The 20,399-nt window shown below is 28.4% G+C and overlaps 9 protein-coding genes across 9 annotated transcripts; 4 read left to right on the forward strand and 5 right to left on the reverse strand. All coding sequences in view use genetic code 12, as the record gives it.

Moving 5' to 3' along the window:
• Positions 1-735: 735 nt before the first annotated feature.
• SUL2 (sulfate permease) lies at positions 736-3,192 on the forward strand (the record flags this gene model as incomplete). The annotated part of the gene is made up of 1 exon (XM_051755593.1): positions 736-3,192. The coding sequence occupies one exon, from the start codon at positions 736-738 to the stop codon at positions 3,190-3,192; it is 2,457 nt and encodes an 818-aa protein (XP_051616099.1).
• Positions 3,193-4,343: 1,151 nt separating this feature from the next.
• KGF55_001058 (lysine-specific demethylase family protein) lies at positions 4,344-5,420 on the forward strand (the record flags this gene model as incomplete). Its single annotated transcript, XM_051755594.1, has 1 exon — positions 4,344-5,420. The coding sequence occupies one exon, from the start codon at positions 4,344-4,346 to the stop codon at positions 5,418-5,420; it is 1,077 nt and encodes a 358-aa protein (XP_051616100.1).
• A 125-nt stretch (positions 5,421-5,545) lies between these two features.
• KGF55_001059 (uncharacterized protein) lies at positions 5,546-7,093 on the forward strand (the record flags this gene model as incomplete). Its single annotated transcript, XM_051755595.1, has 1 exon — positions 5,546-7,093. One exon carries the CDS (start codon positions 5,546-5,548, stop codon positions 7,091-7,093), a length of 1,548 nt encoding a protein of 515 aa, XP_051616101.1.
• An 81-nt stretch (positions 7,094-7,174) lies between these two features.
• GRX3 (monothiol glutaredoxin) lies at positions 7,175-7,936 on the reverse strand (the record flags this gene model as incomplete). The annotated part of the gene is made up of 1 exon (XM_051755596.1): positions 7,175-7,936. One exon carries the CDS (start codon positions 7,934-7,936, stop codon positions 7,175-7,177), a length of 762 nt encoding a protein of 253 aa, XP_051616102.1.
• A 365-nt stretch (positions 7,937-8,301) lies between these two features.
• Positions 8,302-10,827, reverse strand: RGT1 (Rgt1p; the record flags this gene model as incomplete). Its single annotated transcript, XM_051755597.1, has 1 exon — positions 8,302-10,827. One exon carries the CDS (start codon positions 10,825-10,827, stop codon positions 8,302-8,304), a length of 2,526 nt encoding a protein of 841 aa, XP_051616103.1.
• An 875-nt stretch (positions 10,828-11,702) lies between these two features.
• Positions 11,703-14,108, reverse strand: ARG83 (Arg83p; the record flags this gene model as incomplete). Its single annotated transcript, XM_051755598.1, has 1 exon — positions 11,703-14,108. The coding sequence occupies one exon, from the start codon at positions 14,106-14,108 to the stop codon at positions 11,703-11,705; it is 2,406 nt and encodes an 801-aa protein (XP_051616104.1).
• Positions 14,109-14,275: 167 nt separating this feature from the next.
• On the forward strand, positions 14,276-15,544 carry KGF55_001063 (uncharacterized protein; the record flags this gene model as incomplete). The annotated part of the gene is made up of 1 exon (XM_051755599.1): positions 14,276-15,544. The coding sequence occupies one exon, from the start codon at positions 14,276-14,278 to the stop codon at positions 15,542-15,544; it is 1,269 nt and encodes a 422-aa protein (XP_051616105.1).
• A 40-nt stretch (positions 15,545-15,584) lies between these two features.
• Positions 15,585-17,003, reverse strand: KGF55_001064 (uncharacterized protein; the record flags this gene model as incomplete). Its single annotated transcript, XM_051755600.1, has 1 exon — positions 15,585-17,003. One exon carries the CDS (start codon positions 17,001-17,003, stop codon positions 15,585-15,587), a length of 1,419 nt encoding a protein of 472 aa, XP_051616106.1.
• Positions 17,004-17,637: 634 nt separating this feature from the next.
• On the reverse strand, positions 17,638-18,609 carry KGF55_001065 (uncharacterized protein; the record flags this gene model as incomplete). Its single annotated transcript, XM_051755601.1, has 1 exon — positions 17,638-18,609. The coding sequence occupies one exon, from the start codon at positions 18,607-18,609 to the stop codon at positions 17,638-17,640; it is 972 nt and encodes a 323-aa protein (XP_051616107.1).
• Positions 18,610-20,399: the final 1,790 nt, after the last annotated feature.

Raw genomic sequence — 20,399 nt, forward strand, 5'->3', positions numbered from 1 at the left:
TCAATTTGAGGGTACAAAAGCAAAATAACGGTTTATCACATGACCTAAACGGTGTAAGTTAAAAAACGAGGTACATAACAACTCGTGCACTGTAGTTTTTTCAACACCTTAATTTTGTGTAACCAAGTGTAATAAAATTTGCAATTAATTCAAAAGTGTGGTTTCACATTTTTTAATTATTAAATGGAAAAACAAAATTCCATACAATTTATAAATATTGTTCATTTTAAAGAAGAAACTTTTTCACCTTGAATAAATATACTTAAATACAAAGTGCATCAACAATCAGACAGTTGAAGTATTCACAAAAGAATAGAACTGCATTACTTGAGGCAAATTACATAAAAAAATTCATTAGGTTGCAAAAAAAGTAGACTCAAAAAGAAAAAGAAAGAAAGGTTCCACACATTTTTCAACAAACAATAATTAGTCCAATTAAATTAAATTTCAAAACCACAATTTAAACAAAAAACGTTACAGGCGTTAAATTTAAAAAAGAAAAAACAATCAGTACATTACGAAAGGCTGACACTAAGAGCATTATAATAATCTAACATTATAGCATTACTTGACTAAAAAAGGATCAAAACAATAAAATTTATTGATTCATCTGCATCTCATTTAAAAGCTTATATTGTTTCATATCTTACATATATATTGATCCAAATCTTCATCTTTTTGCATTATAATTAATTTTTATTCATTTCATTCAAATAACTAAAACCATCTACTATCATGTCTGACTTTATTCACAAAGTACAGTCAATCACATCACAAGATGAACCAAAATCAAATATTCCAAATGTTTATCCACATATATATGATGATGAACATGTAAAAAGTCAACATGAATTCCATCCAGAAAATTCTTCACATCAAAATCATCAATCTGGTTCAATATATGTTCCAGCTTATGATGAAGAAGAAGTAACTGTTAAAGAATGGTTTGAAAAAGTATTTGCACATCCTTTACAATTTATTAAAAATTATTTAATATCATTATTTCCAATTTTAAAATGGATTTCTCATTATAATTATAAATGGCTTTATGGAGATTTAGTTGCAGGTATAACTGTTGGTGTTGTTTTAGTACCTCAATCTATGTCATATGCTCAATTAGCTGGTTTAGAACCTCAATATGGTTTATACTCTTCATTTGTTGGTGTTTTTATTTATTCATTTTTTGCTACATCAAAAGATGTTTCAATTGGTCCTGTTGCTGTTATGTCATTACAAGTTTCAAAAGTTATTGCTCATGTTCAACATAAATTTGGTGATCAATACGCTGCACCTGAAATTGCTACCTTCTTATCATTAATTTGTGGTGGTATCGCTGCTGGTATTGGTATTTTAAGATTAGGTTTTATTTTAGAATTTATTTCAATTCCTGCAGTTATGGGTTTTATGACTGGTTCTGCTTTTAGTATTATTTCAGGTCAAGTTCCTGGTTTAATGGGTTATAATAAATTAGTTAATACTAGAGATAGTACTTATATGGTTATTATAAATACTTTAAAACATTTACCAGATTCAACTATTGATGCAGCATTTGGTTTAGTTTGTTTATTCATATTATATGCTTGGAAATTTTCAACTGATTATGCTCAAAAAAGATGGCCAAAATATAAAATGTATTTCTTTTATATTCAACAATTAAGAAATGCTATTGTTATTATTGTTGCAACTGCTATTTCTTGGGGTATTGTTCATCCTTTAAAAAAATCATTTGATGGTCCTTCAAGTAAATTTAAAGCTCCATTTTCAACTATTGGGGATGTTCCAAGAGGTTTAAGACATGTTGGTAAAATGACTATTCCAGATGGTATTGTTGGTGCAATGGCTGCAGAAATTCCTGTTTCAACAGTTATTTTATTATTAGAACATATTGCTATTTCAAAATCTTTTGGTAGAGTTAATGATTATAAAGTTGTACCAGATCAAGAAGTTATTGCTATTGGTGTTACTAATTTAATTGGTACTTTTTTCAATGCTTATCCTGCTACTGGTTCATTTTCAAGATCTGCTTTAAAAGCTAAATGTGGTGTTAGAACTCCATTAGCTGGTATTTTCACTGGTGCTGTTGTTTTATTAGCTTTATATGCTTTAACTTCAAGTTTCTATTATATTCCAAAAGCTGTTTTATGTGCTGTTATTATTCATGCTGTTTCAGATTTAATTGCTAACTATAAAGTTACTTGGTCATTTTGGAAAATTAGTCCAATTGATTGTGGAATATTTTTAATTGCTGTTATTTTAACTGTTTTTGTTACTATTGAAGCTGGTATTTATTTTGCTATAGCTGCTTCAGTTGTTGTTTTATTATTTAGAATTGCAATTCCAAATGGTTTATTTTTAGGTAAAGTTCAAGTTGCTGAAGTTATAAATCCAATTATTGAAAATACAATAACTTATGAAGATTCAGATTCAAGTTCAGATTCATCAAATATTGAAATTCATCAAGTTTTATCAAGATCATCCAATGAAGATACTAAAAAGAAACATACTTTTGAAGATAAAAAAATTCCAACAACTAATACATTAACTGCTAATCATTCAAATGTTAGATTTCATACTCGTTGGGTTCCATTAAATAATAAAAATATTAATAAAGAATTAAATGTTACTCCACCACCACCAGGTGTAATAGTTTTTAAACCTGTTGAATCATTTACTTATCCAAATGCATCACGTCAAATTGATAAAGTTTTAGATGAAGCTAAATCAATAACTAAAAGAGCTAAACCATATAGTTATACCGATACTGGTTCAAGACCTTGGAATGATCCAGGTCCATTAAAATGGAATTTACCATTTTTAAGAAAATATAATAAACAAGAATCTCATGAAGAAGATACAAGACCAATATTAAGAATTGTTCATTTTGATTTTTCAACTGTAGCTCAAATTGATGTAACATCAATTCAAGCATTAGTTGATTTAAGAAAAGCTTTAAATACTTATGCTGATCGTGAAGTTGAATTTCATTTTTCAGGAATTTTGAGTCCTTGGATTAGAAGAGGTTTATTAAATGCTGGATTTGGTACTTATGAAGATGGTTTAACATCAAGTAATAATTATGTTGATATAGCTACTGATTATAAAGATTTAGAAAATCATATTAATGAACCTTATTATGCTGCTACTGGTACAAATACTCCATTTTTCCATTTGGATATTCCAGATTATAGATAAAGAGTTTTATTTGCATTGATTGGTTTTGAGTCTTTTTTTTAATTCTTTTAATTTGTTAGTTATGTCAATCTTTTTTTATTATTTAATTCTGTATAGATAGAACTTAGAAATATATAATGTTTTGTGATGAATTTCATGAATTTTTTAAAAAATCTCCTTCTTTATAACGCTACTTTATCATCTATACAAAATAAGTCTTTTCAAAAGTTCCGAATTAAATCAACAAGTATTTTGAACATTACACAACATTCACTTGTTCTATAAATAATGCTCTTTTTGAATAGTGTATATTGTTAATGACATCAGAAACAAACTTTTTTGATTCACTCTGGCAAACATTCTCATCCAAATATACTGTTGATTTAACTTTTCGAAAATTTTGCTGGAAAAAGAGACTTCTCTGCAAATATGAAGTTAACAATCAAACAAATAAGGACGCTACATAAACTCTGAAAAATGTCTGCCAGCAAATGAATCCCAAAAGTCCAGAATCAAATGACACCAACAAAGCTTACTACCTTGTAACTTTTATTCATAGAATAAATGAATATTTCGTGACGTTTGAAGTACATGTTGATTAAAACTTTTTGATTCGGAAGTGGGATTTATTGCAAATCTAACCGCATTTGATTTATCTAAATCCTAATGTTGAATCAAGCAGATTCTCCTCTAGCCGTATCCTGTCTCAAAACATATATAGCAAATACTCAGTGACTTCTTGGTATGATAGGTAAAACTTGAAGTTATCTCAACTTCACGATGATCCATACGAATAGATCATGAACTTAGCTTATTATTGTCGATAGGCTTGAATACCTCTAATATCCGAAGAAATGAAGTTGATGATAGTATCAGAATAATTAATAGACTTGACTTCAACTAAGATAGTTCTTTTTGTTGAATCATACGTTTGATTGGGTTCCAAATATCAATACACATCAGCTAATGAAATAATAAAGCGCGGAATTCAATTTAATCTTTTGAATTGCGAAATGCGGCTTATATTTTCTATAAAAAAATTAACTATGTAGAATCTTAGATAATAAAAACATTCCACTTACGGGGAAAAAAAAAAAGATTAACATGTAGAAAAATTAATCATTTATAAGTTACATCACTACTTTTTCTTCAATACAACTCAACAGCACAAAATGCATACAAGATCACTGCTGATACACGAAGAATCTATAGAACCATCATTTATAGAAAATGGTGTACCAGTTTTTAAACCAACGATGGAACAATTTCAAGATTTTTATAAATTTAATCAATTAATAAATAAATATGGTTTAGAATCTGGTATAGTAAGAGTAATACCACCAAAAGAATGGAATAATAGTCTTTCAAGTTGTTATACAGAAGAAAATTTATCAAAAGTTCTTATAAAAAACCCTATAGTTCAACAAATAAATCATACAGGTCATGGAATTTTTCAACAACAAAATGTTGAAAGAGCTAGAAAATATAATTTAAAACAATGGAAAGAATTATCAAGAAATTATGAACCACCTAGGAAAAGAAAAAGACTGCATGATGAAATGATATCAAATGATACTGAATATACAAAAGAAAGATGTGAAGAATTAGAAAGAGCTTATTGGAAATCATTAACTTATTCTGAACCAATATATGGAGCAGATTCAGAAGGTTCATTATTTACTGATAATATAGATTGTTGGAATGTGGCAAAATTACCAAATATTTTAGATTTAATGGAAGAAAATTTACCAGGAGTAAATCATGCATATTTATATGCTGGAGTATGGAAAGCTACATTTGCATGGCATTTAGAAGATCAAGATCTTTATCTGATAAATTATTTACATTTTGGAGCCCCCAAGCAATGGTATCTGATTCCTCAATCTCAACATGAAAAATTTTTTAATGTAATGAAAGATTTATTTACTGATGAATATAAAAATTGTTCACAATTTCTTCGACATAAAACTTTTTTAGTTTCACCACAATTTTTAAAGAAAAAAGGAATTGCAGTAAATCATACTATTCATAGACAAGGTGAATTTATAATTACATATCCTTATGGTTATCATGCTGGATTTAATTATGATTATAATTTAGCAGAATCTGTAAATTTTGCTATTCCAACTTGGTTTGATGTTGCAAAAAATACTGAAAGTTGTCATTGTATACCAGATGCAGTTAGTATAAATGTTGATCAACTATATCAAAAATATAAATCATGGTCAAATAAAGTTGATTTGTTTTAAGATCTGTTACTATAGTTTCTACTATTTCTTTTTAGTGTCACAAAAAGGATTGGTTGATAAATCAAAAAACAAAACAAAAAAAAAAAATCAAATTATTGAAACCCTTTTCTTTTTTAATTCATCATATGGCACCACCAAGGAAACGATGTAAAATCATAGAATCATCATTTGAAGAAGTCGATGTATCATCCGAAGATGAAGAAGTGAAGTTTCTGGTACCTCCATCCCCAACAAAAAAGTCAACAACACCACAACAATGGCTTGATAAATATCAACCTAAAACTGTGTCTGAAATATGTATCAATCCAACTAAACTCAAACAAGTCAAGGATTCATTAAGAAAATTAATCAATCATGAATTAAAACTTTTAATTTTAACAGGTCCATGTGGTTCAAGTAAATCAACATCCATTAGACTATTAGCAAATGAATTTTATAAAGGAGATATTTTTAATGATAATATAATCGAATATGATGAATCAGAAAAAATTGGAAGATTTTTACAAAATTGTATATATAAAAAAGATTCAATTATTTTAATTGATGAACTTCCAAATGTTTATCATAATGAGACATTAATTGAATTTAGAGACGCGTTAAATCAATGGATTTTTACAAATGATATTACTCCTCCTTTGGTACTATGTGTTAGTGAATATGAATATGAATCAGATAATTTTGATAAAGTTAGTTATTCAATCGATAATAATATGACTGTTGATACGTTGTTAGGTAGAGAGTTTTTAGCATCTCCTGGGGTGGAAGTTATAAAATTTAATTCAATTGCAGTTAGATTTTTGAAAAAGACTGTGACAAATGTTTTAAAGAACGAAGAATTAGGAAGAATGATGAATAATCCAAAATTTGATGAGTTTTTACAAGATTTGTATAAAGTTGGAGATATACGATCAATTATTTTTAATTTAGAATTATGGGTTAAATTTCATAAATCAGGTGGAGATTACAAAAGAGAAGATGCAATAAATATTTTTCATGCAATTGGTAAGATCATTTATTCCTCTAAAGAGGATATTGATCCAATCATTCAAGTAATAGAAAGATATCCTGAAAAGAATTCAAATTTATTAAATTTAGGGTTGTTGGAGAATTATCATATATATCAAGATTCCAAATTTGATATAAAAATAGCTGAAGAAATTTGTAATGATTTAAGTACAAATGATATTATTCAATATGGAGAAACTGGTATGAGATCAACTCGACTAAATTTAGACAAAGCAGGTCCAATAACAGGTACTTCTAAATTGAAAATGAAATTTCCAAGACATTTTAAAATGTTGAAGAATATTAGAAAAACTCATACACAAATCAATTCTTATAGAAGATATATAACTCCAAATGTTTCCTTTGTTGATTTAAACTTGATAGATGGTTATTTTTTACCACAAATATATAATAAAATTAGGAAAACTCGATATAGATACAATAGATTAGGTGGGAAATTTTTAGAAGTTTATGCTGATGAAAATACAATTGATGAACAACCAATAACGAATTATGATTATGACCAATTTCAAAATGATATTGATAATAAAATAAATATAAATGATGAAGAGGATGAATTAAGTGATCAAATACAAGAACTGGATTCTGATGATGATTTTGCATCTGATATTGATTTTGATTTTTTAATTTCACAAGGTAAATTATAAAAACATATATTTAGCTAGTATAACCTATTATAAATAAACAATTTACTATCATCGTTTACTATTTTTATTCTTGTTGTTAATTTAATTTCCTAATGCATTTTCAAAAAATGATTCATCTTCTTCAATATTTTCTTTTATAATATCTAAACCACCTTGAAATTCTCCATTTATATATAATTGAGGAAAAGTAGGCCAATCACTAAATTTTTTTAAACCTTGTCTTACAGAATCATCTTTTAAAATATCAAAAAATCCAAATCTAACTTGATGTTCTCTTAATATTGCAACTAATTGTCTTGAAAATCCACATTGTGGACTTGATGGTGAACCTTTCATAAATAACATTATTGGTGCAGCTGTTGTTAATTTTGTTAATCTTTCATTTAATGCTTCTGGTGATTCTTCTATTGGTTCTGAGGGTATTGTTGATGATGATGATGAAGTTGTTGCATTTTGTTGTTTCTCCGTACTCTGTTTAGTATCATTTGATGTATTATTAGTTGTTGTATTATTTTCTGAAAATTGATTTAATGCTGCTATAAACTCTTTTGGATCAGCACCCGATAATTCTTTTAAAATAGTTTGATTACGTATTAATATAAAATAAGGAACAGCACTAACATCAAATATTTCACTTATTTCAGATAATTCATCAGCATTTATTGAAAGAAACAAAATAGATTTATCATTTGATTTTGATTCTGATAAAGTTTTAAAAACTTGATTCATTGTTTTACATGGTCCTGCCCATGGTGTATGAAAATATAAAGCTATTAATTTTGAATCATTTTTTTGAGTTAGATCAGTGAATTGTTGTTCATTTTCAATTTCTATTACACCCATCGTTTGAACTGTTTGTTTGATTGAGTTTGAAGTTTGTGATGATGACGAAATTTGAAATTACTTACAAAATGTGAAAGGAAAAAAAAATTATTATTTGGTTCAGAAATTCTACTTAGTAATACTTAATAGCCACAATAAGTATTAGATTTTTTAGATAAATAATATACAACTCTTACAGTGAGACAATAGGGAGGACGTTTTGAAGCCTTTATAAGCCCAATTTCATCTAGTGTTCTACTTGGTTTAACCAATAAATCAAACTTGAGCCTTTATTAACCAAAAATACTAAGTTTATAAGAATAAATAGCAGAAATGAAATACATAAATTATACAATGAAATTATTGATACTAAAGACCAGAAAGCATCATTGTCTCAATAGATCAGACCTTATTACAGGCACAATTTTAGTATTAATCCAATCCTTTCCTACGTCTTTAGTAATAGTAGGAACTGTAAAATTCAAATTATCATCAATTATAGATTGTTTAATTGATTTAATCACATATTCAACAATTGGTAAATTTGTTAAATTTAAATTCAATAAGCTAAATGAAATTGATAAATCATGGAAAATCTTTTTAATTTGTAATTCATTTGATTTTGAAATTGTAAAATTTTCAATTACTATTTTACAAAATTTAAGTAACCAAAATAATTGAATTATTGCGATATTTAAAATTGGTGATATTAAATTTCTTTCTTCCATTGTTGATGTACTTAAATAATTTGCAAAATTTAATATCGTCAGTGCTAGCTTTTCAACCAGTTGAATTATTTGTTGTTGCTCTGGATGGTTTAATAGGATTTTAAATAGTTGATACTTTTCATTGATGAGCGTATAAAACTGAACTGCAAAAATATTTTTTGATTGGTTTGTGTATGATGTCAATGATGAAGGTGAAGATAAAATGATTTTGTTTTTAATATCAGTCAAGTTTTTAAGATCATAGTACAATTCCACTTCTGGAAGTTTATATTCACTTAATGAAACAAATTCAGATAAATTTCCTGCTGACACAGACTTTGAAATACCTGCTTTCAAGCTTGCAATAGTATCAATAAAGTCCAAGTAATAATAAAGTTTTGCAAATTTTAAGTCTTGTTCATTATTTAATAAAACATGATCTATTGCATTTAACTCGTTCAAAAATGAACTCCCCATAGCAAGGCCAAACGAATAATAGCCTCCCTTTAGTAATAAATTGTAATTTAGTAACACCAATGATAATGCATACATGAATGATGAATTCTTATTAATCTTTGAGTGTTGTTGTAATTGTTGTAATTTAAAAAACATGGAAATCGTAGAAAACTCATCAATTGTTTTAAAATTTAATAAATCACTCAAACACATATGAAACACTTCAACTAATTGTTCCGCAGGTACTTCAACGCCAATAGTTTGAATTATTGCAATCAATTCTTCTGAAGTAATGGGTATTATCGGAAACGATGGTGCAAAGTTTTTTTCATAATTTTCCAAATCTGCTTTTAACATATTTAATGGTGACGTTGTAAATTGAGGAGTTATACCATGTGGTGATAAAAATTGTAATTGAGGTGGTTTGGGAGTAGGAATACCACTTATATTTCCTGTTGATAAAGGAGATGAAGGAGCTTGTAAAAGAAGAGACTTATTCATTCTACCATTCAAACTTGATAGTGAAGTTACTGAGTTTCTTGGAGATATTGATTGGGAATTGTTTCTAACTATCAGTGGTCTTTGGGAATTATGTGATTTGATGGAATAAAAATCTTCTGATTCACTATCGCTTAGAAATTCATTTGAATTAATGTTTTTTATAGTTGGGATTCTCATACCAGCAGTTGATGTTGATGATAATGAGTCTATGGAGGATGATCTTCTGCGATGATTGTGCATGGATTGACCTGTGCTAGTCACACTACTTATTGACGAACGATGAGAACTTGTTGATTGCGGCATTTCGTAAGGCACTTTCCAGAAAGGACCTTGAATTGGGGGACTGTTATTGTTGCTGTTGTTATTATTATTGTTGTTGAATTGAGGATTTTGAGGACTTGATGGATTCGAATCTATTGATAATTTTTGAACTGCAGGTGAAAGGTTTTTCGCTGCATACCCGACCAAAGGTGGTAACTTTATGGTTGATGAAGATGGAATTGACTGAGTTTGTAGATGTGATGTAGATCTTATTTGTGGGAATGGTAAATTATTTTGAGGGGTGTCTTTGGCTTGTTGTGATGAACATGGATATGAAACTTCATTCGTATTGGCATTCTCCTCTGAGTCTTTTGAATACCCCTTAGAGGGACCTCTTTTCAATGGGGTTCTAGAAAATGTACATTCTTCTGAATTTTTTTGACAATTATTACAAATTTGAGTCACTTCGTTCAATGTAGTTGAAAATTCTGCGTTACATTTTATTTTCTTTCTTCTACATGCATCGCAAGCTCTTGAAATTTTTGATCTTTTTCGTGGTGGATCATTAGATTTTGAAGAAATTTCTGTAGGTGAAGAATTAGATCCATTGTTTTGTTCATTGTTACTCATGATTTGAGTGTTGTGCTGATGCTGCTGGTAACCATGATGGTAATTTTGAGATTGTGCGGGTTGAGTTTGTTGCTGATGCTGATGCTGTATATGGGATTGTTGATGTAGTAGTGATGGGTGAGGTTGTGTTTGTAAACCCATTGATGAATGTGGTAGGGCATGTTGTTGATGTTGATTTTGGTAAGGACCTTGTTGTTGGCTGTTTGAGGGATATATTTGAGCATTTGGATTTATATTAGGATTGTTATGACTTATATTATTGTTTGTGATATTGCTTTTCCTATTTGATTGACCAGTATCAGCTAAAATGTCACTTATGGAAGGTATCTGTTTACTTGTTGATGCAGAAGTCATCATTATTCCTTTTCACACTATGAGATCTAGGGAGTAGGTTTATTTAACCGTATTATGTTTTTGATATATGATCTTAGTTTATTATTGAAAACTTGGGTCTCAAATTTAAAAGTATTTATGAAAATCCTATTAATATTAGTTTTTTAGGTAAAATAATTTCAGTTTATTATATTTTTTTCTTTCTCTATTGTTTAAGTTTATAATTAATCCATGAAAACTAAAATTATTTTTATGCAATGTTTAAAATATACATAGAAAGGGTTCGTAAAATCGATCTTTCCACATGTTCATCTACATATTAAATTGACTTGGTTTTGAGAGAGTTTAAAGAAATGGTTCTACGGTCAAGTTTAAGCTCATGTATATAAATTGTTATGTAAATAACTGATTATTTCAGAGGACTATTCTTATGATTGTTCCATCCATTGATTACTAAATAATAAACTTAAATTCCATTAACTCGACGTTGAGGAATAAAGTTCACTTCGAAATTAAATTTGTTTATATAATATTATTTCTTGAGCTCTTATCCATCTTTTTGAATAATTCCCATACAAAGCATTATATAATAAAAATGATTGATTGATGTGTTTATGCTCGTAAATCTTTTTTTCCCCGGGTTTTCTGTTGCTTTGTGTTAAGAGCCAATATTTTTATTTATTCCGTTGTAGACTTCTTCCGAAACACAAGGATTTTAAATGGTAGTGGCAATTGATAAATCTTTAGTTGCTTGAATTTATGACTTTGTTGAATATGCTTATAATATTAGTGAATACTAATTAAACACATTTTTCTAAGCCCTGTTCGATTATACATATACGTAACAATATTCATGTAAGATCTAAAACCGGTATTAGAATCAAGATTTGTCATCAATTTCAACCTAGACTCAAAAATATATCCCATTCTCTAATCATATTCATAAATCCTAAATCATTTTCTTCGTATTCATTGTTATTTCTTCTTTGCCATATTTCATATAGGATCTGTTTAGATCTCCAATAGTTTGATTGCTTTGTATAAAATTCACTTGACCAAATAAATTTTATTTTGTCTTGTAGGTTGTGATCAATAGCTACTGACCCACAAATTAATAAATTCCAAAACATTGGCTGAAAATTTAAATTGAGCATTTTAGCACCATGCATTGCTTTTATTAAGTAGTTTAAGCTTCTCTCTATAACTAGTTGATGTTGAGCAGTATCGAACGACTTCTTCATCAATTTATTGTGAAATATAATAACAGCTTGATGAAAGGATGAGATGTAATTAATCAAAAAATTTTGAAACATATCGGTAGGATCTAATTTCCAATTCAGTTTGGTATAATTCCAGTTTATTAATTTATCTTCCAAGTCAGTACATAATTTTGGAAAATTTCTAGGAAACTGTTTCTTTAAGTTGAATATGTTTTTATGATTCGCTAGATGAATAGTTTCATGGAATAGATTCAATAAGTCTTGTGGTATACCAAACATCAAGTATATTAAATCAATGTCAAGCTTGGCCGTAAAAATTGTATTCACTTGAGGCGAAAATTTTGAATTAGGCGTAACAGTAGTATTTTCGCTGGTAAGCTCGTAAGCTGCATTATATTTTTGATTTTTATTGAAATTGATCGTATAGTCTGTTGGAACGTATGCGTCTTCTGTTGATACTAAATTTTCTATAGTCGGCTTAAATTTTGAGTTGAAGTTGTAACTTGGTGTTGAATTGGTGTAAGGAGTAGCACCATTCTTCTGTTCGATTTCTTTCTCTCTGACTACTTCTACTTCTTCGTCTTCTGTTTCTTCATTATCTTCTTCTTCCTCCTCTTCTTCTTCCTCCTCCTCATCATCATTCTCGTCCTCAGATTGAGATCCATTTATCAAATTATAATCATCTTTCAAATCGCTATAATCCTTTTGATTTTCATCTATTTGGTAGTTGAACACGTTGATAGCTTGAGTACTCTCGTAGATAAAATACTTAATCTTAAAAATGTTGATTAAAAATTTGTTTATTGTAGTGAGCCTAGTTGAATTGATTAATTTATTCTTAATTACAAAATCGCCAATTGCATAAATCAAATCAAGATTTTCAAAAACAGAAAACATCCCATCTAATTCAATTTGTAAAATCAATGCAGTCAAAAGTAGTGTATCGTAATTATTGTCGATCATTGCACTGTTGAGACTAGTTTTTTCTGATATTGTATCAGATTCATCCAAATGAAAATTCAAAAGTTTAATACTCAACTTTCTTAACTCAATACTAATCTTCAAAAATTCATCCATTGATTGATTATTATCCAAATTTTTTAATTCTTTAGTTTTTGAGAGCTTAAAAGCACTTAATCCTAATGTCAAATAAATAACACATAGTTTTATACTATGTAAAATTTGTTGATCATTTAATTCATCCATAGCCTGTAGGTCTATAACGTTCCATTCAGTGAAATCCCAACAAAAAAATGTACTTACAATTTGTTTTATATATGAAATAAACAAAACCTCAAAATAAGTAACAGGTAGTCCAACCCTATTCAATGTTGTTGAGTCCACTGTAAAATTGTTTATGAGATGTTTTAATAATTGATGAAGTTTCAACTCTGAGTTCGCTTTTGTATACAATTTGTTGTTAACCATCTTAGCATTTGCAACCCAATCATCATCTGAATCTGTATTTGGATAAAATTTCGGGTACAAGATGTGTAGCATATTTTGATCGTTAAATTTGTAATCTGGACCTTTAATTGCAAGTATTGTTAATTTGGCAAAGTTTATCAAGTCTTGATGAACGTATGAGTTATTGGTTTCTGAAAAAATATCATCGTTGTTCGTTGGAGTCTCAAGTCTCGATGGAGTTGACGAAGACTCCTCGTGATCCATTTTCGTCACCTTTTCTGTATCAGATAGTTTCCTTCTTTTATTCGAATTTGCTAAGTCAAAGCACCTAAACGGTCCCTTTTGAGCTTTACCTTTTAAAGTGACAGAATTTTCGATTTCATCCAATATTTCATTCAATTCAGAATAAGTAGCATAATACATTTGTTCAGGAAATTTCATCAATTCGATACTTCTTCTTTGAAAAGATTCTAATTCTCCATCTTCAGTTTTAATACTTGTCATTTTTGAATCAGGTCCAATAGTAATTGGTGATGACCAACCTAATCTTATACCATAACCTAAACATTCTCTTTTCAGCTTGACACACCTTATACATTGAGGTTTTGTTAAATCACATTTCACTTTTCTTGATCTACATGTCCAGCATCCATTGAATGTTCTTCCTCTTTTGGCCATATATTGTTGAAGGTCTTATTGAAATTAATCAATTTGTTCTTATCATTTAGTGGAGAAACTTTAATTTTCACTGATTGGGAATTTTTTGCAACACAATTTTTCAATCACAATATTGCATACTAAACATAAACAAACAAAAGACAAACTAAAACAATACAATTGTATGAATGAGTTTAACTTCATTGCCCATCCAGACGTTCGAAGAATATGACCCGTCCGTTCCCCTTGTGTTACCGCATGAAAAAGTTTACTCAATGCAAGTGGGATATAAATTATTCAGATTGAGTGGATTATCATTATCTTCCGATTCACCTTCATATTTCACAAAATTTTTCAATGATCCAGAAAATGAAGATAAAATTTTGTTCTTTGATAGAGATCCCAAGATATTTGAAAAAATATATAATCATTTACAAGGGTATTCAATCAATATTACTAATGATTATGAATTTATGCATCTTTGGAGTGATGCTTTTTATTTTGGTTTAAAAAATTTAAAAAAAGTCTTGACTGAACAAGACATATTTGCAAGTATTGGTGAACAATGTTTCAAAATTCCAAGATCATTATTGATTAATGAAGGAAATGCACAAAATTATTTTACAGTTAATTCAGATAGATTGTTGTTTGATAATTTGGCGATTATTGAAAAGAAAAATATGTTAAGACCTCCACCTCAACGACCGGCAATTGTCACCAATAGATCACCTAAATTATTTGCAGACTTATTGGAATTCTTAAAGGGAAATACCCTTATTATAAAAAATGAAGAACATCGAAATCTTTTACTTAAAGAAGCTCGATATTATAGATTTTTAGAACTTGAACAAAAAATGATATGTCACAAGATTATAAATAATCAAATAATTTTGAATGTAGAAGATATTGCAAAAAGAGGAATATTAAATATCTCACCATTGGATAAATCACGAGAAGTATCTATAAAATATTCAAGACCATATATAAATGAAACTCCAAAAGATTTGGTAATTCAAATTAAAAATGATAATAATTTACAACATTCAAGATTAATTATAAACAGGAAACTTAACATCATAACGGCTAAATTCGAAGGCAAAATTGCACAGAAGCTAAAGCAAATTTTTAAAGATGTGGATGCATTGATTGTGAATGAATTTTCAATATCATTCTTGGTTTCAATAAGTAGACTGAAAACTGTACTTGATGGTAGTGAAATGAGTAGAGGTTGGATAAATGATTTTTTGAATAACACTGAAGAAGCAAAAGATGGGGAAGAACCAAATTCAAAAAAGCGAAAAGTTGATAACATTAATTCGATACAAGGTGAAATTATTGAAATCTTTTTGAAAAAGTCGTTGTGGAAAATAATGATGAGAGGTAAATTAGCTAGATTAGAGGCAGTATCATTAGAAGGTCAAACAGGTCCGCAACTAAATGATATAGACTTCATATAGTCAAAGACAAAATCATCAATCATATATCAAAAAATCATCATTAAACTCTCTTTAAATTAAATCCTGCGTAAAGATACCTCAGTATGAAACTAACACAAGCTCCAACAAATGCACAAGCAGTTAAGAAATAAACTAAATGGTCAAAACTTTTAGGGGTTTTATTTGTAATAGCTCCAGCAATAGGTAATCCGAATAAATCAGCAATTGATAAGATGAAAAAAGCTGTTCCTAAACTTTTACCTGCATCCTTTGTTTGAACAATTGAAGTGACTAAACTAGCTGATAAACTTAGTACCGACCCACTTGAAAACCCAAAACAACCAGCAAATACAAATAAAGCTTCTAAATGATGTCCGAATGGAACCCAAATAATACAAAATACAACCAACGAGAATACATTAATGAGACAAAATGTATTAAACCTACCTAATCCATGATCTGCAAAATAACTCGGAATCACTCTACCTGGTATACTAAAAGCGTTAAATACAACAATTAGCAATGATGATTTACTTTCACCAAAACCTCTAATAGTTGCATAAGTAGGTAATTCAACAATTGTGATCAAAAATGCTAGCCCGTTAAACAATAACCCAGAAACAACAACCAAAAAAATTATATTTTTTAATAAAATTTTAAAATCAATTGAATGTATAATTTGTTTAAAAATATTTTCATCTTGAGGTTGATGAAACTCTTCATGTCTATCACTTACTAATAACCATCCAACAATCAATAAAAACAAACATATAAATGCACCAATTCTAATCGTCCATCCAAATCCTATGGCAGGAAATAATTTTCTAAATATTAATGGAAAAATGACACCACCTAATCCACCACCAGTATAACCTAATCCAATCGCAATTGACCTTTTGATCAAATAATGATGTCCTGTAGCAGCAACAAATGGTGCAAAACTTAATGATGCACCAATTCCAGTCAATATTCCATAAGCTAAAATAAATTGATATAACAGATGACAAAAACTAGTAGCTATTAATCCTAAAAACATAATTATTGAACCTACAAATATAGGAATTTTACATCCAATTGAATCAAATATAGGTCCGGATAAAATAGATCCTCCAAATGCAAAAAAATTATATATTGAAAAAATCCAATTTATATTACTTTGACTTTCATGAAGTAAAATATTTTGAGATAAATAAGTCGCTATAACACCACCTGAATTAACAAATCCTAACGAGCCTATAAGTCCAATAAATGATCCTAACACAGTTAATATTCCCTTTGTGTTCCATCCCAGTGGGAATCGAGATGGATCATCTAATAATGTTTGTAGTTGATCTTCTTTAGTATTTTCATGAGAATTAGTTGGAGTAGTAGATAGATTTGAATCTCTTCTATTTGTGCTTGTATTTACTCTTGAGATTTGTGTATTATGATCTATATCATTTGGTTCATTTTTGATCTTTGGTTGTGGCTTCTCTGACATTATGTTCCTTTTTTAATTTCTATCATGTTTTATATTTGCTACTGAAGTCACTCAACTTTTATATCACAAGCGTTGACTCAACCAAAAAGATAGTTTCAAGATACGATACGATGATGACAAGGAATCTAAAGTGGATCTGAGATTCTAGAAAACTTTAAGTTTAAATATCTTGAGATATGATAATAAAATGAAAAAAAAAAAAAAAAAATTCCGCTAAGCATTTATTAAAGTGACGTGCGGCTTCGCAAAAATGAAATAAAATTAAACGAGGGGATGGATTTAACACATCATGCATCGAATCTCAAAAGTTTAGATTCAAAGTTTAAATCGTATATTAATCGTTTACAAATTTGATTAAATTAGAAGGCTTGTGTCGTAAAACCTTAATAGCTTAGAATACAACCACTAAATTGGTATTAGTTATCTCATCCTTTTGTTTTATTAACTCATTAAAGATCAGAGATAGGAGATATCGTTCGAGAACTGCTAGCAAAGAGGATTCTTCGAAAGGTGGTGCACTCGTTCTTCCTGACGTGTAGTGCACCACCTTCCAGTATTTGAATTCTACAATAAATAAAATTTGAATTAATTTACCCTACTCTATTCTTTGTCCTACTTAATTTCTAAAATTAATTTAATACCTAGGTACAGAATCCGGCTGATAACTTACTGGTTGTGAATTTGGAAGTGTATGTGATTGTTGTGGTATAGTTGGATTTGGATAAGAATGAGCAACTGGTTCATTATATTGTGGTTGTGAAGATGGTGGAGCTTGTTGATAATTTACTTCATACAATGGTTCTTGTGGCTGTATTGGAGTTGGTTCTTGATTAGCAAAATGTTGATTTGCTAATTTTTGATTTTGTAATATTGGATCTTCGTTAACTAAATGTTGATCACGTATAGTAGGGTTCAATGGAGTTGGTTCTTCATTTGCAAATTGTTGATTTGCTATTTTTTGATTTTGCATCATTGGTGAATTAACATAAGTATATTGATCTCCTAATTCTGATGAAGATCTACCATTATTATGAATATCTTTTTCCCATTTTGATCCACCATTTTGATTTTCATAATCATATTGATTAGTTTCATATAATTGAGGATGTTTACTTCTATATTTTCTAACTGCACTTGGGAATAGATCCATTGACCAAAGTACTAGTAAAAGACCATACCAGAAACAAATTGTCCATTCAAATGCAGCTGATATAGAATCTTCATCATGTTTCATATAATAACCAAAACAAGCAGCTAAAACAATAGCAACTATTAACCAAATAATTTTAGTAACAAAACTTATAAAATATAAATTTGCAAATCTTGATTTTCCAAATATAGTTTGAGTATGAATTGGATCTAATTTATTTCCATGAGATCCAAATATATAACTAACTCCAAAATCACAACAACATGCAAAGAAACAAAATGCTATAAAAATTGCAACCATTGATAAATGAACAGAATTAAAATTCTTTGTGTTGAAAATTGAAACAAATATTATACCTAATTGACCTATTATTGCACATATAATACTTGCTATAGCTAATCTTGGTTGATGATATGAAATATAAGGTTGGATTTTACCTTTTTTACGTAAATACATTCCAAATATTAAAGTTCCAACGAAGAATATGGCTTGAAATGCAGCGCAGGAGATGAAAAGGGGTTGTAAATTTACAATGTCATATTGTTGTTAAGTTGTATAAATCACTGGAACAAGTCTACAAAATATACTTTTCAATGATCTTTAGCAGCAATCCCAGTATCTCCAGTAGAGTCCTCAATATCTTCTTCTTCAGATCAGTAACTATATTGATGTTTTTTTATTAATAGATGATGAAGTATCGATTGTGATTCTAATTATTATAAGTTGGCATTTCTTCTTCTTCATTTTCAACATCATAAATTGCATCATTGATGTTGTTGCTGCATTTTAGTTTAATCGGGTCAATTTGTTTTTTACTTCAACATGATATCCTTTACCTAAATTAACAAAATTATTTGTTGTACTATTATCAAATTTTTTAACTAAACCGGTTAGTTTGACTTTATTTAAACCTTTGTTAGTAGAAGTTTCTTTATCTTTAGGCTACGTTCTTCTTCATAATTATTAAAAAGTTGACGGTTTGAAGCTTGAATGTCCCTATGATTTGTAAATTTTATGCCAAAAATTAGTCGACCATTAACTGATGCAATAGTTTCACTCGCAACTCCACGATATATTGAAATTTAAGGTTAAGAAATTGGATCTAATATATGAAATGAAATATTGAATTCAGGTTTTAAAAATTAATATGAAATTTTACCTTGTCGTTGTGGTTTTTGTTTTTCGTTCGTCATCATTTTCATTACAACTTTTCCTTCTTGCTAATTTTCAAAACTTCCTCCAAATTTTGTAATATTTGTAATATATAAATTAAACAATTGATTGAATCCAATTGATCACAAGTTTATTTCTCAATTTATCTCTCTTTGTAACAACTATACATTATATTTGATTTGATTTGCGTTGACTTTTACTTTTTTATCATTAATTGTTATTTCTATGAATTTTTAAAGATAAATAATATAAATAAATTTATTAAAATTTAAAATGATTAAAGATAGAACAGTAATATATATGCTGATAGAGCACCAAAACAAAATGATACAACTACCACATTAAATCAAGCTAAACAACCAGCATTAGCAGTAACAGAAAGATAATTTGTTAGAACTCAAGTAGTTGAAGGTACTTTGTATGTTGTTTTAGAGAAAAAAATAAAGATTTAGAATTAAGATCAAGATTTCTAACGAGTTTTAAAATTTATAATTTTGAAGAATTAATTGTAACATATGGTTCAACATTAATTTAGACAGAATATGAAGCTAAAAAATCTGGTAAAAAAGGAATTTAAACAAAGGTTTAATTAATTGTTGGTATTAGAATTACTGAAGAAAATGCAACAAAAGCTAAAACTTTGTGCAATAGTTTAAACAGATTGGATGATTTTTTTTGGATTTTATATTGAATTTTCAAATAATACAAGAGTTATACTAATTAATTTATATGAAGGTTTAAAATTAGCATTGTAAATAGATTATCATTAGAGGATTAGAACTACACCATGTGTTTATTTATAATTTCTCAAGTACTTTTGACATTCATTTTTTAATCCAAACATATTATTTTCATGTTTTCCTTTTTTGATTGGATTTTTGATTATTTTAGCGAGTACGTCCTAGATTCTTGCTCACTTCTCTACAATATTATGTTGAAGATATATGCAGATCATCTATAAAGATATTAGTCTTATAACTCTCTTTATAGGTAAGACTTTATCAATATAATCTAAATATTTCGATTGGTAGCGGTTTTTATTGTACTTCATAAAATGTATACCCATTTTTTTT

This window comes from Candida pseudojiufengensis (assembly GCF_024610245.1).
Source record: "Candida pseudojiufengensis strain CBS 10847 chromosome Unknown scaffold2, whole genome shotgun sequence".
Taxonomy (NCBI): domain Eukaryota; kingdom Fungi; phylum Ascomycota; class Pichiomycetes; order Serinales; family Debaryomycetaceae; genus Lodderomyces; species Lodderomyces pseudojiufengensis.